Source organism: Sarcophilus harrisii, chromosome 4 (genome assembly GCF_902635505.1).
Source record: "Sarcophilus harrisii chromosome 4, mSarHar1.11, whole genome shotgun sequence".
NCBI classification, from domain to species: domain Eukaryota; kingdom Metazoa; phylum Chordata; class Mammalia; order Dasyuromorphia; family Dasyuridae; genus Sarcophilus; species Sarcophilus harrisii.
The window spans coordinates 233,347,379-233,367,920 of record NC_045429.1 but is presented as its reverse complement, the minus strand read 5'-3'; the positions used below and the strand labels follow the sequence as shown (position 1 = coordinate 233,367,920).

Genomic DNA, 20,542 nt, shown 5'->3' with positions numbered 1-20,542 from the left:
CTAACGGGGAAGTGGTCCATGTTTTTTTTAAAAGTTTAGAGACATTGCTTTAAAGAATCCTATGTCATATATATATATATATATATATATATATATATATATATGTATAAACTGCTTGTTAAATTGACTAAGGAGTTTTTAGACTCAACTGTATTGATAAACCCAATTTCAAATATAAAGAATTAGATGGGCCTAGAAATTAAGAATATTTTAACTGATTTGGTACTAGAACCACTTGATTTTTTTTTTCTTTTATAGTTGCTGAATCTTAAATAATGATTATTAAATTTTGTTTTTTGACCATTAGATTTTCATTTTCTGTTCAAAGAATTATAATTTTTTTAGAGGGTTGAGCCCAACCTTTACCTCATTTGAAGATATCTTAACAGGATGAGGCAATAGGTGAAATAGAAATTAGACTGAAAGAATTTAGAAATATTATAATAACTTATTGTTAATGAATGTATATAGATAGGTGGAAAAGATTGATTCCTTATTTATTCCTACTCTTATCTAAAAATAACAATTTTTAGTACAAATTGTTAAACTTCTACTTTAACCTGAACTCTTTTTTTGAAGCAAATGAAGTGATTTCTGTACTTAAAAAAAAAAAAATTAGAGGACACCATTGCCTGTTGTATATGGGGAAATGTTTTTTTCCTGAGGCAATTGGGGGTTAAGTGACTTGCCCAGGATCCCACAGCCAGGAAGTATTGTGTCTGAGGCCAGATTTGAACTGATGTCCTCCTGACTTTAGGGCTGGTGCTCTATCCACTACATCAACTAGCCGTCCCCTGGGGGGAAATTTTTTAAGCCCCTTGAGATAAATAATAAGTACCTGTAATATGTGGGATTTTATATTGGATATGAAGTTGGTAAAGAACTATCTTCATGGTGGTTTATAATCTAATTGAGAAGAAACATATACAGGCACTCAAACGATGTTCCAAAAGCTTGTATTTAAAATCAAAATAGAGTGTTCCAAAAGACTTCTGAAACACCTTTGTATGTACCAGTAAAAATAGTGATTCTCGAGGCACATGTAGCCCATAAAAGTGTATTTAATCCATAATGTATTTTAAAATGCCTGCAGAAGTAATCAATAGTCGACGATCATTTCTAATGGTTTTTAAATGAGAAATGGTACAGTTTTCTCCAGAAATATATCTCTACTACTACCATCTTCACACTTTCTCTCCCATAAAAGATTTTTCCAGATCTGCACAAAAGATGGTATCTTATCTATGTTATAGGAGAAGATATTTCATAGGTTCATTTATTCCCAGTGTTGTGAGTTATGAAATAAAAAACAATGTAATCATTTATTTCAGGGGCAGGATAGGAACTTAAGCTTCCTGTAGCCTACTTTTATGTGTGGGTCATTCATATATGAATGTTTACAAATTGGTACCAGAAGCAACATTAATAATGTAGATATAAGTATAAGTGCCAAAAGAATGATACAATTTTTTTTTTTTCTAATGCTAGAATTAAGAATATTTGTTGCATGAGGAGGAATGAGTTGATTTGTGGTAAATTTCAGATAGGTAAAGAGAATGAATGAATGAAAAGTTTTTTTTATTAACTACCATGTGCCAAGCACTATGCTAAGGGATAAGGATATAAATAGAAAATTAAGACAGACACTTCTTGCAAAAAGCTCTTACATATTAGTATGAATAGACAATTAGATATAAGGAATTTTTGCTCAGGAAAAGGAGTTTTGGTTTAGGGGATCAGGGATATTGAGTAGACATATAAGGGAATTAGTTGACACTGAATTAACAACCTAAGGTCATACTGATTTGGTTACTCTTTTTAAAGAAAAAGAAAGTGGGCTAGAGGGTGTTAGGCTATAGAATATGTAAGAAAATATGACAAAGAAATGACCAGGGTGAGTAGTCAAGTGGAATATGAAACATGGGGGATTTGGTGAAAATATATAACAGTATGGCGCTGCTTGGATCATTATTCAGGACAATAACACCATGTCGCAATAGTTACAGAGGTTAGTAGATCTTCTGAGCATGGTCTTAGAAGATTCCTTGGTAGAGAGCTATATGGCAGGGTGGTAAATGAGGGTAGCTGGTTTGATATGTTGTAAAACATTGTTTGCAATTTGGGCTGAAGCCAGTTAGGTTAAATGAACTGTGTGCATTGACTGATTCACAAACAAAATAGCACTGCCCTAATTAGACAGTCAACCATTGTACATTTAGGAATGAAACTGTAAGGTCATAAGCTATAACGACTCCAAATTTGATATACTCAAGGATACGTATATTAGTTTCCAGAACTTCTTATGGGGACTACAGCTAACTTGCTGTCCAATGATATAAAGTTGATAGCATCCTCTGCCCTCCCTGTGAAACTCACAAGAAGTAATGTCTTTTCAGATAGGTTGAATGGCAAAATCAGAATACAAATGGGAAAGTCAACCTATGTGTTGAAAAATGAGATTAGTCTTGAATAGAATTTGAAAGGGAAAATATTAGGTGAGGTTGAAAACAAGTTGTAGAGGAGAGTAGCCATCTACAATTTTTGTGCAATGTGAATTGGTGGTGAGGAGGTGGAAATTAAATTGGTTCAGAATTTCATGTAGTCTTCAAATGTGAGAATTGAAGGTCTACATTTTAGTTGTGAATAGGAATTGAAAGTAAGAAACAAATCTAAGAAATGATGTGAATGGACTTAGTGACTGAATAAGATGAACCATCTGCTTATTTGGGGGCGGGCATTTTTTTCACTAAAATATCAGGACACTCACATTAATTTCTTTATTTCATTGAGAGCATATTGTACATGGAAGGAAATATCAAAAATAGCCATACCTAAATAAAATGTAATTATTGATGACTCGCATGTAAACAATTTTGTGTATATAGATTGACCCTGGGCCCCAAAGGCCATATCTCATTCAGGTTACTTAAATAGTTAAGAGAATTTTTATAATTGTTTTTTAGTAAATTGCTTTTTAAAAATTGAACAACTGTGAATACGTGCCCCAATTTTGGGATATATATATATATATATATATGAAACAATTGCAAAGGTACTATGCCAGGAAGTTTTAGATTTCTACAGTACTATCAGAGCAATAAAAATGTTAATTTTTGTGGGGAAAAAAATCTTAATCTTTCTTAATCAAATCCAACTAGCATTTCTTAACTGACCAATGTGTGGAAGTTACTCTGGTTACAAAGTTCAAATGGGAAACAATCTTTGTCCTCTAGGACCTTACATTGGAGATAGCAAGAATGTCATAAAAAGTATATGTGTGAAAATTTAAGGAAGATAGAATCAAAGGGAATTAAATAATAACTCTATCAGAGATAAGTCTTGACCCTTATAAGAAGTGAATGAAGAAGAGTACATTCCAGGTATAGGGGATAAAAACATAGAGGTAAGAAGTGGAGTTATCAGTTGGAGAACAGTTTATAGGCCAGGTTATCTGAAATGTGTAACAGTAAGGGTTAAGCCTATATTTAGATTTTAAATAGCAAACAGAACTTTGTGTTTTATGTGAGAAGGCAGTAAGGAATAGTTGAAGTTTCTTGAGAAGGAAGGAACTTTGATTAGATTTGTACTTTATGTTGATGTTTTGGCAGCTGTGTGGAGGTTTGCTTCAAGAGGAAAGAGAGACTCAAAGAGTTCACTCTCCAGATAGGTAATGTTTGCAATAGCTTAAGTGAAAGATGATGAAAGCCAGAAGGTGACAAATGTGAACAATTTTATATAAGCAGACATAATATGACAGCAGCCAATTGATTGTGAGAAGGTAAAGGAGAGGGGAGAATTGAAGATGGTTCTAAAGATAGCAATCATGGATAATTAGAAAAATGTGATGTCTTTAATAGAATTCTGTTCATGGCATGGGTTTTGGGAAGACAACATTGAGTCTTGTACTGGATATGCTGAGTCTCTAATGCCTATTGAACACCCAAGAAATGATATCTGACAACTTGTTGGTGATGCAGGAGTAGAATTTGGGAGATGAGGTCTGAATATATTGATTGTATTTCATAAACTAAACCTCCAGATTCTGCACCTTAACATAGATTGCTAATTAAAGATACATATATTCAAGAAAACTGAAAAGAATTTTGGAGCTCATCTAATCTAACTTTCCCTTTTTAGACATGAAGAAAGCAAAACACAAAAAGATTGACTTGCCTAGCGTGGCACAGGTAGTAGTAGAGTTGGGAGTAAAACAAGGGTCTTCTAGCCTTTAAACTTTTTTCTTCTTTTGAGAATTGAGACTTTTGATATATTGAAGTTTTACAGTATTTCCCCCAAAAGATACTAAAAGTTAATAATGTAATCTTTAAGAAAAAAGAAATTAGTATTCTACCCACATATGAAAGTTCACTACTACATTGGTGTTAACTTGACATTTATGTTCATGTTGTCATTGTTAGCCAAACAATTAATGCAATCATTTTTTACATAGTGGAAATCTAGTAGGAGAAACAAATGCCTTATTTAATATTTTATTCTTCCATGAGGACACTGATTCAAAGGTGTTTTCTCCTTAATAGAACTGCAAGTTACCAAGGGTTATTCAGTATTCTTCATTTGGACTTGACAATCCAAATTTATACTATATTAATGGATCCTAACAGGGGCATTCAAATTCAATTTTGTGAAGCATTTTTTAAAGCTGTAAATCTATAAGATCTCTACCCTGCTTGCTTTTGTAGCTATCAAAAAACTTTCACTATAACTTTAAAAAAATTTGCTGTGGCTTTTGAGTAAGGAAAATCAGTATTATTCATTGCAGAAACAAGCAGGCAAAAAACAAAAACAAAACCTCTTTGATTTGTCTTATGACACCTAATCTATAAGTTCCATCAGTCATCATAAGATATAATTTGTAAGTCTCAGATAGAGGTGGTATGAAAGATCTAATTATTAGGGGAAAAAATTCAAAAGAAGAAATTGAGTACCTATATTTTCTTCTAATCTTTATAGTGCTTATTACCTACCAGTTCATTTCAAATTGATGCTTCAGTCTATTTAAACATTTATTAAGAATATACTATATGCCAGGTAAGGTACTAGGGATACAAAGACAAAATGGGGGAGACAACGTGTGTGTGTGTGTGTAAATAATAAAAACAAGGTACCAAGATAGGCCAGACATTCCAAAAGATAAGGGTGAAGAAGAAAGGTTAACTTTTAGGCAAGAAGACCAGCACCCCTCAAAAAATGTAAAGGCATATTGTCAGCGTGCTGGATTGTTAATACTGTATATGAGTAAGGAGTACATTTATCTAGAAAATAGAACATAGAAAGAAGAATGTATAACTAAATTGGAAATTAGCTTGGGGACAGATTGAGAAACTCTTTATATGCCAGTCATGTATAATAAAAGTAGACAATAGGAAATTACTGGAGTTTGAATAGGAGATGAACATGATCAGAAAGTTTGTGTGTGTGTATGTGTGTGAGAGAGAATGAATGAGAGAGAGAGAGAGAAAATTGGCAGCTGTGGTAAATCAGTTAAAAGGGGAAACATGTAAATCAGGGTGAAAGAGGCTTTGTAATAACATTTCAGGAGGTGATGAGGGCCTGATTCAAGATAGTGGCTGTTTGAATAAAGAATAGGGGATAGACGTAAAAGATAGAGGAAGCAAACCCAATACCTGGCAATTGGTTGATTATATGTGGTGAAGTAGGGTGATGAATTTAAACTGTTAGTAAGATTTAAGATTGAGAACCCAGGAAACTGTAAGGATTGTGATGGATTTGATGGAAATAGGGAAGTTCAGAAAAGGGTCTAGAGTTTTGGGAAAAGATGAGTGATGTTTTTTTTCGTTTGTTTGTTTGTTTGTTTGTTTTGTTTTGTTTTTTTTTTTTTAAAGGATGGGGGAGATCATTAGATCATAGAGCTAGAAACAAATCTAGAGGACTCTCAGTTCAAACTCTTCATTTTACAGAAAGGTTAACAGATTTGCCAGTTACTTTGGTAAAAAGCAGAGCTGTAATTTGAAGCAAAAAACAAAATTGTAAAATACTATAATTTGAAACAAAAAGAAAAAAAAAGTTCACATCTAATGCTCTTTCCAATTGTATCAATGAAGGAACTTGTAAAGAGATATTGAAGATTTTTTTTTACAATTGTCTTTCCCAAATTAGATGTTTTTTGAGCCATAGAATTTGAGAACTTTTAAAAGGATAATGAAACTTGAAGCCAAGAGGTCACATATCTAGTTTAATACTAGACCAAGGAATAGCACCTGAGTCTCCAGATTCTAAATCCCTCAGGATTTTTTGTTGTTATTGGGTTTTTTTTCCCCCTAACATCTTTAATATTCCTGAAAAAGTGTCAACTTTGTGTGATTAATATATTTTTTAAAAAAATAATCTTTTTTTTTTTTTTTTAAATGAGTTAAGCGTGAACAGTGTGCTTTCAGATTTAGTGACAATAATGGAGTTGTGGAGTTAGAACAGTGGGATTAACCTTTCACTATTAAAAAAAAATTTAATCTGGCCTGGTCCCCCCCTTAAAAAAAAAATTGCACTTTGTTTTTATAATCCAATTTGGGGTGGTAAAATTCAATCAGTTGGTAGATAAAATCAAAATGTTTGCTTCTCATAATCTGTGTTAGTATCTTATGATTTAATGAAAACTAGGCAAGCAGTTAAAAGGAGGAGATGGGCAGTACAAGTGGCTCAATCATCAAAGTAGCAAATGTTCAAATGTTGACTATAAAGATGATGAAAAAGAATCATTGGGGATAGGAAGATTCTGGTCCACCTTTAAACTATATTTTAAAATACCACATTAACCTCTTTAATCATATTTAATAACTCGTACAGTGTCTGGTACATGGTATCCCCTTGATAAATATTTGCTAATTTAATCAAACCTTTGTAGGTTTAAAAAAAAAAAAAAAAGGAAAACCTGGGGGATATAGGAAGGTATACAATATCCCTATTGTATTATATACATAATACATAGGATGTGGTTATTTTGTGCTAAAAAAGGATCCAATCTGTTTTGGTATTTTATTTCTCAAAATATTTATCATTTAATAGCTTTAATATACTAGAAAATAAAAAACAAGGAAATTACTTGATAGTTCAATTGACACCTCCCTTCCCATCTCTCCCTCTCCAATTTACATATCCTGAAATTAATTTCTAACTTACAGTTTAAAAGTTGAATTTTCTTTCCCATCTTTTCTTTTCAAATAAGAAGGCAAAATTTAGTTTTGTCACATTTCTTTTAAATAGGCAAGTATTTGATTTGCTAATCAAATCTTTATTAGTGATTTCCCTCTATAATTTTGACAAAGAATGGCACTATGCCTATAATTTTGTCTGATTTGTAAAACACTATATTTTTCCTGAATGCAAATAGTTAGAATTTTTATTATTCATTAAAGATTACTAAGTTGTTACAAATAGATTTTATGATAAACTAAATTACCTTTATGTTTATCTAGTACATTTAGTACTACTTATTCCAAAATTTTATTGGTTATTAAATATAAAGTAGTCATATAATTTAATGTCATGCCATTAAAATATAAACATATGGAAGAAAATTTTCCTTTTAAAGTTTCTTAAATTGACACTTATACCATGAATATTACCTTTAATACAATTATTCTGCACCTGACATATCCACTGAAGCCCCAGTTTGCTTTTAACTTTTATTCTTTTTTTTTTTTTTAATAGCTTTTTATTTACAAGATATATGCATGGGTTATTCTTCAGCACTGACCCTTGCAAAGCCTTCTGTTCCAACTTTTCCCCTTCTTCCTCCCACCTCTTCCCCCAGATGGCAGGTAGACCAATCCATGTTAAATATGTTTAAAAAATATATTTAACTTTTTTCTTATGGCAAATTATGATCCTGCCTAAGTGGAGAGGTTGATAATAAAATTAGATTGATATTGGTAATATAAACCAGAGCTTTAACTTTTCCCACTCAAGACCCTTTTTGCCCAAATAATTTTTACATGACTACAGATATATGAAATAGATGTACAATAATGAGATCCCATATGGGGTTGCAAACTACAGTTTAAGAAACTGGGATGTAAAGTGACCTCTGTTATGTATAGTAATTAGAAACTTTTTTCAATAGTATATTATGACATGCATAGTAAGGCACTAAATTGTGAGAGGAATAGAAAAAATTTTCATATGGTTCTTAATTGGTCAAGTGGATACTTAAGTCTAAACTTTTAAAAAAAGTAAATAGTAACAATGGTTTTAACACTTGGAATCCATTTTCATTCACTTACATTCTACTGTCAGGTTATAGGTTATAGAGAATTTTTACATGCTATAGTTTAATCACAAACATCTCAGGTGGCACATAAAACTAAATATTTTAGTTTGAACTTGATCTACTTTGTTGCTTTTTATTTATAGCCAGTTTATCCTATTTTTTAATAATTTTGTATACTACATGTCCATTAGGTTTCATAGTCCAACTAATTTAGGCTTTAAATATAAAATAGGTGTTAAAAGTTCATCCTATACCTTCTTTTTTGGAGAGATATTGGGGTTAAGTGACTTGCCCAAGGTCACACAGCTACTATGTAAATGTCTGAGGCCAAATTTGAACTCTGGTCCTCCTGACTCCAGGGCTTGGTGCTCTGTCTATCCACTGCACCCCACTTAGCTGCCCCTTTCTTACACATTCTAATAAGAACAATTTCATTTCTACTAATATAATTGAAAAGAATCAAACCCAATCCCTGTATGCTTTTCAACATTTAGTAATATGATGGGGAGAGGGTGGAGAATTATTGCAAGGCATACTTGGGAAAAGAATCACTTGGATTTCTCAGGTTTAAAAAAAAGCAGTCTTACTCCATTCATCTAGTCTTAACTCATATCTAGCAAAAAAAGCAATGAGTTTACTTTCTCTTAAAAAATTTTTTTCTTTAATTCTTTCTCTTTCCCTCCTCTCCTCTCTTCTTCCCTCCTTCCCTCCCTCTTGTCTTCTCCCCTCTCTTCCTTTTTCCTTCCCTCTTACCTGCTTCTTCCTTCTTTCCTTCTTTTTCCTGGGCAGGGGGTGGGGTGGGAAGCTACTACCTAAAAAGAAAAATACAATCTATTCTTTTCCAGGAAAGAATACCCCCCTCATGTTCAAAAAATAGAAATTGACCATATTAGGTTGCCACGGCCCCAAGGTATAGGTAAGTATTTTTTTTTTCCCCTTTTCTGTAGAGACTAAAATAGTATCTTATATATTAGGCTGTTAGGTGTGAAAGATATTAGTTAGAGACTCAACCATTTGAAAGTCTTAATTTGAAACTTTCTAGAAGTATGCTGAAAATAGAGTATGGTCTAATAAGCATAGATTATCTTCCTTTATGATGAAGTCTTTTTTTTCTCTTTTATGCTGAGGCAATTGGGGTTAAATGAGTTGCCCAGGATCACATAGCTAGGAACTGTTCAAGTATCTGAGATCAGATTTGAACTCGGGTCCTCTTGACTTCAGGGCTGGTACTCCATCTACTGCCCCACCTAGCTGCCCCAGGATGAACTCTTAAGGAATTGTTTTTGTTTTTTTTTTTTTCTTTAATTGAACTTTTTTTACATCAAAGACAACTAATAATACAATTGTGGCTTAGAAATCTTTTTATTGAAAAATTAAAATTATTTGTTAGTATAGATGATAGCTTTCCACCCAGAAGATGAATATAGCTATTGAGCTATAATGTTGCTTAGTTTGTTAATTATATATGTATTTTAGAGGGGTGCATAAATTGGCAGCATTTCAGAGTTAGATAATAGATATTATGCCAATTTATTTATTATGAATAATCTTTCGTTTCAAATGGTAGACTAAAAGTGGTAGCCTTTTCAAGCCAGATTTTTATTTTTGTGTTTGATTGTTGCTGTAATGAAAGCTAATATTTATAAATGACCATTATTATTATAATTGGGCAAGTTTGGTGGTTTTGGACTTTTTTTTGCACATTTAAAAGTTTTTTTTTCTTATTTAATATTTTATTTTTTTCCCAATTACTTGTAAAAAAAAACAAATTTAACATTTTTTAAAATCAGTTTATCATTTTTGGAGAGGTTTAAAGCAACAAAGTATTAGCAAAGTTTACCATAATTTTGGAGGATCAAGACTTTGATATTCTTAATCTTAAAAATTAGGGATTCAGACTACTGTGTTCAAGAGATCACATTTGCTGCACAATTGCTTAATAATTTGTGCAAAGTCAAATGCAAGTGAATGTTTATATTTGTATTGCTGTTTTTTTTTTTTTTTGTTTGTTTGTTTTTTTTTGTTGTTGTTGTTGTTGTTTTAACTTTATGTAGAGGCAACTATATGGCACAGTGGAATGAATCCTCTGCCTAAGGTTAAGAAGACCTGAGTTCAGACACTAGCTCTGTGACCTTGGGCAAGTTTGTCTCAGTTTTTTCCAAACTATAGAATGAGGGTAATAGTACCTACTTCCCAGACTTGCGATTAAGGATCAAATGAGATAATATTTATAAATTGCATTTTTACTTATTGTGTTATTATTTACACATAGTTTAGTATCTAGAAAGATCCATCATCATGTATCTGCTTTCATTAATGAAGATTTTAATGCCTCATTAATTTAGTACATGATTTCATGAGTTGCCATTTCTAAAATTTTTCATCAGGTTCCTGGTGATAACATTTTATTTATTATATATTTATATTTATATATTTCATATTATATTTATATATAATTTAGATATTATTAAAAATATTATTATTCTCTAAACTTTAATAAATTGGCCCTGGGAACTATTACAAGTTTTGTTGTCCTGGGATGGGTTTTGAGAATCTAGGTTGTGTCCCTACCATGCATGATGAGACCTTAAGGAGAAATATTTACTGAAAAGTGAAGAAAAAAGGGATTGGTAATACTTCATTTCTGGAAGAGTAGTTCTAGACTAACTTTTGGAATCACCATTTTGTGGGGGGAAACAAGCTTTTTTCTTTTTTTCTTTCTTTACCATTTTCCAAACTCAAGCTTTTCTCCTTTTAAAAATGATAAAGTGTTACAGGATTCCATTTAGTTGGAAGTTGCCATTTTAATTTTTGGGACACCAAAGTTTTTAGTTTAATGTATTTTACATGGAAACAGTTCTAAGATATACTAATATGTTGAACATAATTCAACCCAAGTTCTCAAAATAATTATGAATTATTGTACAGTGATGTCCTCAGGAACTTGATAGGACAGTTTACCTCTTTATAAGTGCCTAAAAGGAAGAACACTTCATGCAGAGAAGTATTATCTAGGGAAGAGCATTTTGAATGAGGAAATAGGAGGGAATTGATGGTTAGAATCATAGGATATTGATTGGCACATCCTCTTGAAGAATGGTAGCCTTGAATGATATCTTGGCAGTCAAGTTGTACAGGAAATATTGAGATACTTGTAAAGTTACATAGCAGAGAAGTCATGTAGTGGTTCTGAATATAGGCAACATAGGATGAATGCTTAGTACTTAGAACAGGGTTAGGGAGTGTTTTCTGCTGAAGACCATTTGGATATTTGTACAAGCCATACAAAATTATCAACTCAAACAACTCAAGTAGTGGGAATTCATCGTACCTAGCTTTCAGCTCATCATTGCTTGTGGTTACTTTAGCAAATAATTTTATTGGTCTAGTATGGGTAAAGCATTTCTACTAAAGGATAGGTGTTCACAGTTTAATCAATTGAGATGTCATCTTCTGACATTCATGTTAACACTGGACTAATTCATATTTAACCTACATTGGGAGATTTTTTTTTTTTTTTTTTGAGAAATTAAGGTACTTTTAATCTATAAATTACCACTTGATGAAGTATAGAAATAAATTTTTGTTCTTTCTTTTTATCTTCCTTTAGAAAGCATAATAGAGAAAACAGAAGAGTCTGAAACAGAATCAGAGTCTGAAATCAAGAGGAAAGTACAACCAAAACGTCACTGCAATTCATACCAGTCTGATTTCCAACTGTCTCCTGCTTCAAAAAAAAATTTAACCCATTTAGAGGTGGGTTAGAGAAATTAAGCAGTTATTGAAATTTATTATCATTATTAGTATTTTATGTGGCTATAGGTATTGTATATCTTCGTATTTGAAATATTTAATTTAGAATTACATGACTGATTAAGATTTTGACAGAGTTCTAATAGCTTCCCACTTCCTGTTCCTTGCCATACCTTGTCGTCCATTTCACCCTCTACTTTTATACAGTTTGATTTGTTTTAGACAATTTTTAATTCCCAAGGAAAAGATTCATTTCCCTTTATTAGCAGTACATTTCATTTAAGTGCTCTTAAGAGATGGTATTGTAAAATGGATATAGAACTGGTCTTTGAATCAAGATCTGAGTTCAAGTTCTGCCTCTGATGCATATTACCTATGTGATTATGATAAGCCGCTTAACTTCTCAATATCTCATGTTAATTCGTCAAAGACTATATGAAAGAGTTTATTACAGAGTGTAGACATTCTCCTGAAATCATAGACCTACATTTGCCCCAAATTAAGATGAATCCCCCATGTTAGTTGCTATTTATTTTGAATCACCAGCCTCTTTACAACCCTCTGCTAACCTGAAGATTATTGCTCTAAATTTCCCTTAAGTCATACTTGAGATATTGGTGTTTGAATTAAGTTGTATTTATTTCTGCAGTTAATGTTGTTTAATAATGAGAGAGTACATTATTGGTGTTAAACAGAAATTAGTACATGTTAATTATATTTTTTGATTGAGAAACTAAAATGGGTCAGATAATTAGTCTTCATATAGTTTGGATGCAAATTTATTTTGGTAATTTATGTTCTTTTGACTCCATTTTAATGATTGCTAGTTGAAAAAATTTTGAATTATGTCATCATAAAACCAAGATTAACCTTTTCAGTGATCTACATTGTCTTTTCAAAATTTATTTCCTAAACCCATATAATACCCTAACTACCTTACATTTTTTGATATTTGAATGTGATGAAAGTGTAGATATACTAAATTATGACAGATGTATCATCTTATTCAACATATTATGCAATTTCTTCCTGGTTTGTAAAAAGATAACATAGTTAAATTCAACTAAATTCCAAGAGTGGTCTGCTATTCATATTCATATTCACCAAGATATTTCTATTTCTATACTGAAAATGTTCACTCTATGTATTTAAGATCAGCTCTATATTTGAATTCTTAGGTTATACTCTAGCCATTTACTAGATTGTAAGCTAATAAGATCATTTAATTATTTTGTTATAGAGACTTGTCACTTTTACCCAGCTACCATATTTCTGTGAATATGGGGCAGTTGCCTTTGCCCCAACACAGCTTTGGACAGCTTTGAGTTTCCTCTTCTGTTTATGTAAAAGTAATGATTTCCTTAACAGAGTGTTTTCATTTACTATTACAAATCATATTCCTTGGAGTGAAAGATTGAAGTGGTCCATCTCACTAGATTTATCCTCATTTAATCTATAAGTACTGATTTAATTAAGAATAATTAGACTGAATTTATTGTATTTGTACAAACTGGGAAAATATGGGTTTTTCTAATAGCTATATGCTGAGGAAAAGCACCCTGCTTTAATGACCCTGACTGCTGCTGGCTCATTTGTGTGAATTTGGTTAAATCACTCAGTCTCTAAGAATCTCAAGGCCATAGAGGGGTCTGTGAGCCCACCATACTTTTGCATACACATACACATTTAGCAATGAACCAGATGAGGACCACTTAAGTTAGGATCTTTGGAAACCAAGAGATCTGTGGTTAGGTTTCGGAATCCATGGCCTTTAAAAAAATAAATTAATAATTCTATTATAGTATAATGGATTTTCTTTGTGATCTTAATTGTTAAATGGGGTATTAAAGAAGTTTCAGCAAATATATATATATGTAAGGCACAGTCTCCAACCTCTTTCTTCCTAATTTCCCCTCCTGAATTAGACCTTTAATTTTATTGTGATAGGAAAGCCTGATTAAAGAAATTCTACCAATGCAGCTCAGCTCTTGGTTGTACCCTGAGGAACTAAGAGACTAAATTACTTTTCTAATCATATAAGCAATATTGTCAAAGATGAGACTTGAACATCTAAGTCTTCCTAAGTGATCTATATCTCTCAGTGATCTTCATTCCAATAGATAATCTTTGCACTATGACTGCCATTTCTATTTTCCATTTAAAATATTTTTAGTTGGCAGAATGATAATAAATGGGATATTATTTTTGAGATGTTTTCAGGATTTTGCTATTGATGGAGACATCTTTTTTTTCTTCCCATTCCATTGGGAATTTTAGGTTTCTGCACAAAGTGAATATTGTCCACAATGTGGGAAAGAAAGAAAAAATCTGACCAAATGCCAAAACTGTGGGGTTACTTTTTCTAAAGATTTACAAAGAAATTGTAGGCAAGCATTAAATGAAGCAGCAGTACCTTTATCACGAACATCCATTCATCATAATTCAGGAGGACAAAAGTCTCAAAACACTGGACTAAATGCCAAAAAATTTTATGGCAATACTTTGGGAAAGGTTCCAGTTGATATTATTGTGAGTCATGATTATGGTGGACAGAATTTTCTACAGTCAAATGGAAAAATCCTTTTACCTGGTGCAAAAATATCCCATATTGCAAGCTTAAGAAAACGGAGTACAAAACCATCTGATCTAAATGATCCAAGTAAGTATGTTTTTATTTTGTATCTCTTCTTATTTTAAACCCCCTTTCTAAAGAAAAAATAATTTCTTAGATATTCCCTGAATCTTAAGTTGTTTTTTTTTTTGAGGATTTTTGTCCTTTTCCAATTTAAGTAAAGGAAGATATGTCAAGTGATAAAAGGCTGCTTGTTTAATTGGAATAATTGCAAAGAAAGTTAGCTGTTTCCCTTAACAAATCATTCTGATATATTTTGTTTTTAAATAACCAATTTTCCCCAGTGTATCCCCTTTCTCCCTCCTAGAGATCCATTCTTTTTAAATACAAGTTAAAAGAGAGAAAGAAGTAAAATCACAATTCAGCTGAAAAAATATATTGACAGAATATAATATTACGCTGCCATGTTCTGTCCCCCTAGTCTTCTACCTTTTGCAGGGTACCTTTGCTGCAGACTTTCTTCTATAATACTGTTTTGATTGCTTTATTGTCCTTCATTTACATTATTTTAACCATTGTGGGTTTTTTTTCCTTACTAAGAAAAAAATTCATATGAATCTATCCATGTTTTCTTAAAGAAACAATATTTTACCATATTCAAATAACATAATTTGTTCAATGATTTTCTTAATTTGTAGGTTTTTACTGCCATAAAAGTTAGGAATATTTTGTATATGCAATTTTTCTCTTTTTGTTATTAGGCTCATTGGGGGAATATCCCTAGAGTTGAATCTCTAGGTGAAAATCTCTGGACATTTTTGTCACTATTTTAATAAATCCCAGTTGTTTTGAATGGAGATATCAACAATTCATTCAGATCCTTCCAAGTTTTTCTGAAAGTTCTTTTTGTCATTTCTTCTCCCCCCTCCCCCCACCCTCCCAAGGCAATTGGGCTTTTTATCATTTCTTTATTTTTGATTTTTTTTTTCCTATCAGCCAAAATCTGCTTTTTTATTCCACACACACCAACCTCCACCCAAGAATTAACAAAAACAAACAGTTATTATATGTATGGCCAATTAAAATACATATCCATACTGGTCTTGTCATATATAGAAATAGAATTCTCTACCATGAAGTAGGTAGCATATTTCATCATTAATGCTGTGAATTATGGTTGGTCATTATGCTGATAATGACCTGACATTTTATAAGCTGTTCTCTGATTATGTTCATTTCACTTTTGTTTTGGTTAATACAAGCCTTCCCAAAATCATCTCCATCATTTCTTACAAAACAATAATATTCTTTTTTTTTTTTTTAAGTTATTCCTTAATATATGAGTGCTCCCTCAAATTCCCTTCTTTTGCCACTTAAAAATATTCTATAAATATTGTGGTATTAGTTTTGTTTTGCTTAGGACTGATTCCTTCCTTAATCCATAATCCCTCATTTCCCCTTGCTTTTTTTCTCCCCCCTCCCATTTTCCTGTTGAATGAAATTTCTTTCCATGGTGAAGTGTGTGTGTTTTCTTCTTTTAAGCTGTTCAAATGAAAGTAAGTATGAAATAGTAGCTGCTTCTCACCCCTTTCTCCTTATTTGTATAAAAACTTAACCCCAATTTCCTCACCAGAAAACCATAAAAATTAATTAATTAATTAAAGGTCCATCTCCCTGTTGCATTGTACTTAGTTGTATTTGTTTATAAATCTATGTCCTTTTCCTTCTGGAATATCACTTCCAAGTTATCTGAAGTTTTATAGAAGTGACTGCTAAATCATAATTCTTATTGACTCTTCAGCACTTGATCTTTCTTCCCCACCCCTGCCTGCTTACAGTATTTCTTTGACCTGAAAGTTTTAGATTTTTAACTATGATACTCTTTGAGAGTTTTCATTTTGAAGTTTCTTTCAGGAGGCGAGATTGGTGGATTCTTTCAATTTCTGCTTTGTCTACATTGAAAGGCTGTAAAAGTTATAATATAGTGTTTAGGGGCAACTAGGTGGCGCAGTGGATAAGAGCACCTGAGTTCAAATATGACCTCAGACATTTAACACTGCTTAACTGTGTGACCCTGGACAAGTCACTTAACCCCAATTGCCCCAGTCCCCCTTCCTCCCCCCAAAAGGTCTAAATAATACAGTATGTTTTGTGTGTGTGTGTGTGTGTGTGTGTGTGTATTTTAAACATTATAATGTTTATAATGAAACTATGATGCTGCTGTTCCCTATCAGTTTAGTCTAGATCCGTGGAGAGGTAGAGAAAGGCACACCCACACCCACACAACCTCTTGCCTCCTGATATTTGGGGTAAAAGTTATGGAAATGAATATTGTCTTTTCAACTTTTGTGCTGTGCTGTCATCAAAGGTTTCTGATCAGTAGGGATCTTAGATCTACAAAACTGTAGAGGCAATTGCTATTGCACAATGATCTTTTTATTCTGCGTATATTAACTATATCAAACTCTAGCTGCTATTTCAAATCTCTAGGCTCTTTAAACTACATATGCCTCTAGAGACCACCCCCTGTTTTTCAACAGTTAACTTTACTTCCTACTTGACTGAGAAAATTGAGGAGAAAAATGTAACAACTATTTTTTCATTTTGCTTCTATTTCACTTTCAGCTAAAATCTATGTAACGTCACAATGATCTTTTTATTGCTAAATTCAATGACCTTAGTCTTTATTTTTATTTTCCTCCTTACAAGCTTCAGTACATTATCTTTGTCAGGGATTCTCATGTGCATCAGTACTAAGCACTGTAGGTGGTAATTTTCTCTCCTTTTTATAAGTTCTCTGATATATCTTCACTTTGATGACTTTTGGGACAAAGACTGGGGTTTCAGTCATGTTACGCACAGTAACTATTACCTTACCTTATCTTCCCTTGGATTTTTGTGATACTGTTTTTTTCCTGTTTCTCTTTTTCTCTAATCATAATTGTTCTCCTTTGCTAGGTAGTCAACTGTGTCCTTCCTCTTATGCATGAGTATATCTCAGGACTCTGTCCTTACTCTTTTCACTCATTATACTCATTTCATCAGCTTCTATGGGTTTCTACTATTACCTCTGCAATTTATTCACAAATCTATATATCGGACTCTCTTCTCTCCTAAGCTCTGGTCTGTCTGGTCTGATATCTCTGCCTAAATGTCCCAAAGATTTCTCAAAATCTATTTATTCAAAACAGAACTTTTTTTTTCCCTTTTATATTCCCCTTTCTGCCTAACTTCGATTTATTTGTTACCAATATTTATTCCAGTGATCTAGTTTTAAAATCTCAGTCATCTTCTGATCTTATCTCATATCTATTCCAGTTGCTAGGTTTTGTAAGTTCCATCTCATCCAGTGTTCTTTTATTTTTAAATTTATATATAGTAGACTTGTTTAAACCTTCATCATCTACTTTAACTCTCTTTTTCAAATCTCTACTATACAACTTCCACAGAACTGCTGAATTGATATTCTTAAAATGCAGGTCTGACGGTGTCAATGTCCTGCTCAGGAAATTTCTGTGGTTCCTTGCTGTCATATAAGAAAAGATAGAGATTCCTTTGTTTGGCATTTAAATCACTTTGCAGTCTTGATGCAGAATATCCACTCCAAATAGCCTTTTTGTTTCACATATACACAAAATATTTCATTTACCATTTATGTGCATTGTTCAAGCTCCCGCATTCCTGGAATACTTCCTTTTCTTCCCTCTGTTTTAGAATCCCTAACTCCCATCATGTCTCAACTCAAGTGCTTCCTTCAAGAAAATATTCTTATTTCTTTTGTTGTCAGCATCTTACCTTTCTCCCTTCTCCCCCCTTCCCCCATATTTTGTAAATATCCTCTATTGCTCGTTGAACATGTATTAGACAGTATGATTGGTGCTATTTTTAATTTTCATATCCCTAAACTCTCATACAAAATAGGTACAAATGTTTGTTGATTGAGTGATTTATTGACTTCCCTTTTTAAGATCACCCATTCTCTATTCTTTGGTCTTTTTTCCTGATTTCCTGATTTCTGGCCAAAGTGCTCTTCTTTGACTAGGGTAGCCACTTTATTAGTATTCTTGATTTCATTACTTCTCTCTTCCTGTCCTTTTCAGTCACTCATTTTCTGCCAGCTCCTTCCCTGTGCCTCAACCCAGGTTTCTCATCTCTAAAAACAATCTTGACAATCTGACATGACTCTCTTTTTACCAGCAGTCTCCTAGAAAGAATTCAGTCTTTCTTTAAAAAAAGAAAAAAATTTATTTCATTTAAAAAACTTTTTTTCTTTCCTTCTTACCTCTTGCTGTCTTTTTCCTTATTTAAAAAATTTCCTTATTTCCTTATTTTCCTTCCTTTAAAAAAGGTGGTGGAAAAGACAAATGCCCTATAACAAATATGCATACTTTCTTGAATAAAACAAATTCCCACATTGGCCATGACCAAGAATTGAGAACAACTAATATAAAGGAGGTACAAATGTAAAAACTAATTCTAAGGGCTGCAACTACAAAAAATGAAATAGCAACATTAGATTCTCCCTGAGAAAAAACATAACATATACAATATAAATACAAAAATAAGTACATACAAATGAATTCAAATCAACCAAATACAAAATAGTTTGGAAGAGGAAAGATATTAACAATTAGGAGGACCAGGAAAAGGTTCAGGTCAATGATGGTACTTAAAATAGGAGGAATACTCTGAGGCAAAGTTGAAAAGATAATTTATCCCAGACATAGATGGTGGCCCATGTAAAAGTTTAGAGTTGGGCTATTGAATGTTCCTGAGGAACCTAAAGAGAGTCAGTTTGATGGCATTACCACATTATGGGGAGAGATTTGGAAATAATGTCCAATAACCCTAAAAAGATAAATTGGGTCCAAATTATGAAGGACTTTTTAAGTACAAGGCTAAGTGAATGAGAACAAAAAAAGGTTATTAAATATTTACAGTTTACATGTTTACATTTTAAACATTAACATTTGTAAACATTTAAATGTTTACAATACTGGTGATATAAATTTAAAAAGTGAAGATCTCTTTTTTCAGTGAACTTAGGTTTTAACTATGTTTTTGTTTTCTAAAAACTTAGTAAAGAATAATTCATAGAGAAGTTAAAAGAAGTTACTAGTACTATTTGTCAATAAATTACTATGTGCAGGTTTTTCTGGGGATACCTTTATTGTGTACAGTCTTCATTTTCCTCACTTATGTGTCTCCTATGATAGTTGCTTTTAATTTGCAGTTGTATTTTCATTTGTATTATAATTTGGGAGAAAAAGAATAGGAACAGATTTTGCTTTTTTTTTTTTTTTTTTTTTTTTTTTAAAGAAAATACTGGAGTCTTTTTCTATTCCTGCTTTAACTAGTCAAGCCATTCAGAGTGATGGTGAATAATGTCTGGGAAAAGGCAAATGTCTAGGATATTTGCCAGCTATCAGAACCTATTTATGTTTTTGAAAGAAAATTTGAAAGCGAAATGTCTTGAGCTTCTGTTTCTCTTGTAGTAATTTTGTCCAGTGATGATGAGGATGACATTGACAGTGGGAATACTAACAGAAGAGAAAGCATATCACCTCGGCCTGCAGATTCAGCACGTTCTTCCCCAGCACCCTCTACAGGAAAAGTAGAAGCTGCACTGAAAGAAAATAGCTGTGGATTAGAACATAGAGGGAGAAGTACTGCAACAGAATCAGAATTGGTGGTCACAATACCAAGAAAAGCAAGAATGAAAGATCAGGTATTCTTTCATTCTTAATGAATGCCTAGGATTCAGAACACCGTATTAGTCTATCCATCCATTTTTGCAGTGGTTATAAGGAATAGTAAGTATCTGTGTTCAAGGAACATATCTTCTACAGACTTAAAGTACTGCTCACTGCACAGTATATGCTGAATCTTAGGTTAAAATACTGAATTCCATTTCTAAAGGTATTATCCTTTTGAAAAGAGCCTTTTAAATTTAAGTAATCATGCATTAATTT

General features: G+C 32.3%; 1 protein-coding gene across 5 annotated transcripts in view; it reads left to right on the top strand.

The window, feature by feature from the left end:
• SENP6 (SUMO specific peptidase 6) overlaps nucleotides 1–20,542 on the top strand; it is a 132,158-nt gene that overhangs the window by 75,868 nt on the left and 35,748 nt on the right. For all 5 annotated transcript variants that reach the window (XM_012549168.3, XM_012549166.3, XM_012549167.3 and 2 more), the window contains 4 exons: nucleotides 9,091–9,161; nucleotides 11,856–12,001; nucleotides 14,276–14,657; nucleotides 20,066–20,298. In XM_012549168.3, coding sequence (XP_012404622.1) covers nucleotides 9,091–9,161; nucleotides 11,856–12,001; nucleotides 14,276–14,657; nucleotides 20,066–20,298 — 832 coding nt within the window. The remainder of the gene's footprint in view (nucleotides 1–9,090; nucleotides 9,162–11,855; nucleotides 12,002–14,275; nucleotides 14,658–20,065; nucleotides 20,299–20,542) is intronic.